The sequence below is a fragment of the Calidris pugnax genome, unplaced genomic scaffold, assembly GCF_001431845.1.
Source record: "Calidris pugnax isolate Ruff unplaced genomic scaffold, ASM143184v1 scaffold1959, whole genome shotgun sequence".
NCBI lineage: Eukaryota > Metazoa > Chordata > Aves > Charadriiformes > Scolopacidae > Calidris > Calidris pugnax.
In genome coordinates, this window is record NW_015092303.1 from 1 (window position 1) to 4,813 (window position 4,813).

Genomic DNA, 4,813 nt, shown 5'->3' on the forward strand with positions numbered 1-4,813 from the left:
GAAGAAGAGTTAATTTTCTTCACGGGCGCTAACGAAGGAGTCTCCATTTCCAGCCCTGTTTTGGGGAGAAACCTCGTTAGTACATCCCCTCGTAGCACCCCAAGAGCAACTGCAAGGCCTCAAATCCCCCCCAAAAAACCCAAACCAGCTCCAAAAGGTGCCACCACGTACCAGTGGAGCGGAATTTGGCGTGACTGGGAGCAGTGGTCCGCAGGGATTTGGGTTTTTCCCTTTTCTTCTCCGGCACCTCCTCGGTTTTAGCTTCGCTTTTGGCTTCTTGGGGTTTCTCTTGGACGGGGGTTTTGCTTTTGTTTTCTTCTTTTCGCTTCTTTTTATCCCGTTCTGGGGGGAAAAGATGGGGAAAAGGGTGAGGTGCTGGGGTTGGATTGAGGGGAGAAGGACAGAGGGGGCATTTTGGGGGGCTCACCGGTCGGTTGGGCGCTGCTCTGGGAGCGGATGACCCCCATCCAGTCGCTGACGAGGATGGAAGCGAGACGGCGCAGCTCTGTGGGGAGAGAAAGGGTTAAAAGAGGGGTTGGGGGGGAGATTTAGGGGTTTTTGGGGGGTCTGAGGGGTTTTGGGGAGTGCTCACCTTCATCATCGCTCGACTTGCTGAGCTGCTTCACCAGCTTGGCTGTGTTGTTCTGGAAAAGAGGGAGATGTGGGGTGAGGGGGAGCTTGTGGGGGGACAAAAGCCAGTTAAAGGGGACAAAAGCCACCCTGGAGGGGACAAAAGCCCTTTAAAGGGGACAAAAGCCACCCTGGGGGGGACAAAAGCCAGTTAAAGGGGACAAAAGCCACCCTGGGGGGACATAAAAGGCACAGGGTAAGACACAAGCCACCTGGGAGGAACCCAAAAGCCACCTTGAGGGACATAAAAGTCACCCAAGAGACAAAAGTCACCTTTAGAGGACCCAAAAGCCACCCCAGAGAGACATAAAAGTCACCCAAGAGACAAAAGTCACCTTTAGGGCACCCAAAAGCCACCCCAGAGAGACAAAAGTCACCCAGAAAGGACAATAAAACCACCTTTGGGGGCCATAAAAGTCACCCAAGAGACAAAAGGTACCTACGAGGGATTTAAAAGCCACATTGGGGGACCTAAAAATCACCTGGGAGAGACTAAAGATACCCAAGGGAGATAAAGGCCACCTCAGGGGACACAAAAGCCACACCAAGGAAGCTAAAGGCACTCTGGGGACCCAAAAGCCACTCGGGAGAGACTCAAGCCACCCTGGAGTGACACAAAAATCACTCAGGAGGACACAAATGCCACCATGCGAGACACAAGCCACCATGGAGGGACCCGAAAGCCACCTTGAAGGGCACAAAAACACCACCAAGGAGACAAAAGCCACCCTGGAAGGACACAAGCCACCAGAGAGGGACCTAAAAGTCACTGGGGAAAGACTAAAGCCACCCAAGGGAGACAAAAGCCCCCTTAGGGGACCGAAAAACCCACCTCAGGGGGCAGAAAAGCAACACCAAGATGACAAAAGCCACCCTGAGGACCCAAAGGCCACCAAGGGAGACACAAGCCACCTGGGAGAAACCCAAAAGCCAGCCAAGGGGGGGCACAAAAGCAAGGACAAGGAGACAAAAGGCACCCTGGGGACACAAAAGCCATCTGAGAGGGACACAAGCCACCCTGGAGTGACCTAAAAACCACCTCAGGGGGACACAAAAATCACCCGAGGAGACAAAAGCCACCAAAGAGGGACACAAAAGTCATCTGGGAGAGAGTGAAGCCTCTCTGGGGGGGCACAAAAGCAATGCCAAGGAGACAAAAGCCACCCTAGGGACACAAAAGCCACATGGGAGGGACACAAGCCACCCTGGAGTGACACAAAAGCCAACCCAGGGAGAAAAAAGCCACCCTGAAGGGACCCAAAAGCCAGGCCATGGAGACAAAAGTCACCCTGGGGACCCAAAAGCCACCTGGAAGGGACACAAAAATCACCCGGGGGGGGACCCAAAAGCCACCAGGGGAGACAAAAGCCACCCAGGAGGGACCCAAAAAATATCCAAGGGGAACCCAAAAGACACTCAGGAGAGCCTAAAGCCACCCAAGGGAGATAAAAGCCCCTTTAGGGGACACAAAAGCAACACCAAGATGACAAAAACCACCCTGGGGACCCAAAAGTCACCCAAGAAGGACACAAAAATCCACTGGGGGGAACAAAAGCCACCAGGGGAGACACAAGGCACCAGGGAGGGACCCAAAAGCCAGCCAAGGGGGGTGACAAAAGCAACACCAAGGGGACAAAAGCCACCCTGGGGACCTTGAGGGTCACAAAAATCACCCAGGGAGACAAAAGCCACCTTGAAGGGACACAAAAGCCACCTGGGGACCCTAAAGCCAGCAGGGGGGGGGACACCCGGGGGCCACCCCGACCTGTTTGAGGTGGTCGACGGTGAGGGGCAGGTGCTGGAGGGTGAGGAGGATCTGCTGCGGTTGGGCGCTGCTCTGGGAGCGGATGACCCCCATCCAGTCGCTGACGAGGATGGAAGCGAGACGGCGCAGCTCTGTGGGGAGAGAAAGGGTTAAAAGAGGGGTTGGGGGGGAGATTTAGGGGTTTTTGGGGGGTCTGAGGGGTTTTGGGGAGTGCTCACCTTCATCATCGCTCGACTTGCTGAGCTGCTTCACCAGCTTGGCTGTGTTGTTCTGGAAAAGAGGGAGATGTGGGGTGAGGGGGAGCTTGTGGGGGGACAAAAGCCAGTTAAAGGGGACAAAAGCCACCCTGGAGGGGACAAAAGCCCTTTAAAGGGGACAAAAGCCACCCTGGGGGGGACAAAAGCCAGTTAAAGGGGACAAAAGCCACCCTGGGGGGACATAAAAGGCACAGGGTAAGACACAAGCCACCTGGGAGGAACCCAAAAGCCACCTTGAGGGACATAAAAGTCACCCAAGAGACAAAAGTCACCTTTAGAGGACCCAAAAGCCACCCCAGAGAGACATAAAAGTCACCCAAGAGACAAAAGTCACCTTTAGGGCACCCAAAAGCCACCCCAGAGAGACAAAAGTCACCCAGAAAGGACAATAAAACCACCTTTGGGGGCCATAAAAGTCACCCAAGAGACAAAAGGTACCTACGAGGGATTTAAAAGCCACATTGGGGGACCTAAAAATCACCTGGGAGAGACTAAAGATACCCAAGGGAGATAAAGGCCACCTCAGGGGACACAAAAGCCACACCAAGGAAGCTAAAGGCACTCTGGGGACCCAAAAGCCACTCGGGAGAGACTCAAGCCACCCTGGAGTGACACAAAAATCACTCAGGAGGACACAAATGCCACCATGCGAGACACAAGCCACCATGGAGGGACCCGAAAGCCACCTTGAAGGGCACAAAAACACCACCAAGGAGACAAAAGCCACCCTGGAAGGACACAAGCCACCAGAGAGGGACCTAAAAGTCACTGGGGAAAGACTAAAGCCACCCAAGGGAGACAAAAGCCCCCTTAGGGGACCGAAAAACCCACCTCAGGGGGCAGAAAAGCAACACCAAGATGACAAAAGCCACCCTGAGGACCCAAAGGCCACCAAGGGAGACACAAGCCACCTGGGAGAAACCCAAAAGCCAGCCAAGGGGGGGCACAAAAGCAAGGACAAGGAGACAAAAGGCACCCTGGGGACACAAAAGCCATCTGAGAGGGACACAAGCCACCCTGGAGTGACCTAAAAACCACCTCAGGGGGACACAAAAATCACCCGAGGAGACAAAAGCCACCAAAGAGGGACACAAAAGTCATCTGGGAGAGAGTGAAGCCTCTCTGGGGGGGCACAAAAGCAATGCCAAGGAGACAAAAGCCACCCTAGGGACACAAAAGCCACATGGGAGGGACACAAGCCACCCTGGAGTGACACAAAAGCCAACCCAGGGAGAAAAAAGCCACCCTGAAGGGACCCAAAAGCCAGGCCATGGAGACAAAAGTCACCCTGGGGACCCAAAAGCCACCTGGAAGGGACACAAAAATCACCCGGGGGGGGACCCAAAAGCCACCAGGGGAGACAAAAGCCACCCAGGAGGGACCCAAAAAATATCCAAGGGGAACCCAAAAGACACTCAGGAGAGCCTAAAGCCACCCAAGGGAGATAAAAGCCCCTTTAGGGGACACAAAAGCAACACCAAGATGACAAAAACCACCCTGGGGACCCAAAAGTCACCCAAGAAGGACACAAAAATCCACTGGGGGGAACAAAAGCCACCAGGGGAGACACAAGGCACCAGGGAGGGACCCAAAAGCCAGCCAAGGGGGGTGACAAAAGCAACACCAAGGGGACAAAAGCCACCCTGGGGACCTTGAGGGTCACAAAAATCACCCAGGGAGACAAAAGCCACCTTGAAGGGACACAAAAGCCACCTGGGGACCCTAAAGCCAGCAGGGGGGGGGACACCCGGGGGCCACCCCGACCTGTTTGAGGTGGTCGACGGTGAGGGGCAGGTGCTGGAGGGTGAGGAGGATCTGCTGCAGGAAGGGGACGTTGTTGGTGGCTTTGGAACTGGTGAGCCAGGTGTTGAGCAGCTTGTAACCCCCGATGCGGATAAATCTGGGGGAAAAAGAAAGAAAATCCGTCAAGATCAGGCAAAAAAAGGGGCGCCCCCCCCCAATTCCTGCTGGTTTAGACCCCCCCCAGACCCCCATTTCCTCGCTCTTACTTTGCCAGGATCTCCTGCGCCCGCGTCTGCAGCAAGATGTTCAGGTAGATGCAGCGACTCACCATCTTCTGTGAGTCCTTCATTAAGCTAATTAAGAAGAAATGAAGTGTTAAGACCCCCCTCTTGGGTTGTGGTGACACTGCTGGGAGGGG

At 54.6% G+C, this 4,813-nt stretch overlaps 1 protein-coding gene across 1 annotated transcript in view; it reads right to left on the reverse strand.

The window, feature by feature from the left end:
• Window positions 1-4: 4 nt before the first annotated feature.
• Window positions 5-4,813, reverse strand: part of LOC106900314 (serine/threonine-protein phosphatase 1 regulatory subunit 10-like) — a gene marked incomplete at its 3' end in the record, with an annotated part of 9,319 nt that continues 4,510 nt past the window's right edge. Inside the window, exons 2-7 of the mRNA XM_014962330.1 lie at window positions 4,662-4,748; window positions 4,417-4,552; window positions 2,614-2,665; window positions 428-505; window positions 172-342; window positions 5-55 (exon numbers count right to left, since the gene is read on the reverse strand). Of these exons, the coding sequence (XP_014817816.1) occupies window positions 5-55; window positions 172-342; window positions 428-505; window positions 2,614-2,665; window positions 4,417-4,552; window positions 4,662-4,748 (575 nt within the window). The remainder of the gene's footprint in view (window positions 56-171; window positions 343-427; window positions 506-2,613; window positions 2,666-4,416; window positions 4,553-4,661; window positions 4,749-4,813) is intronic.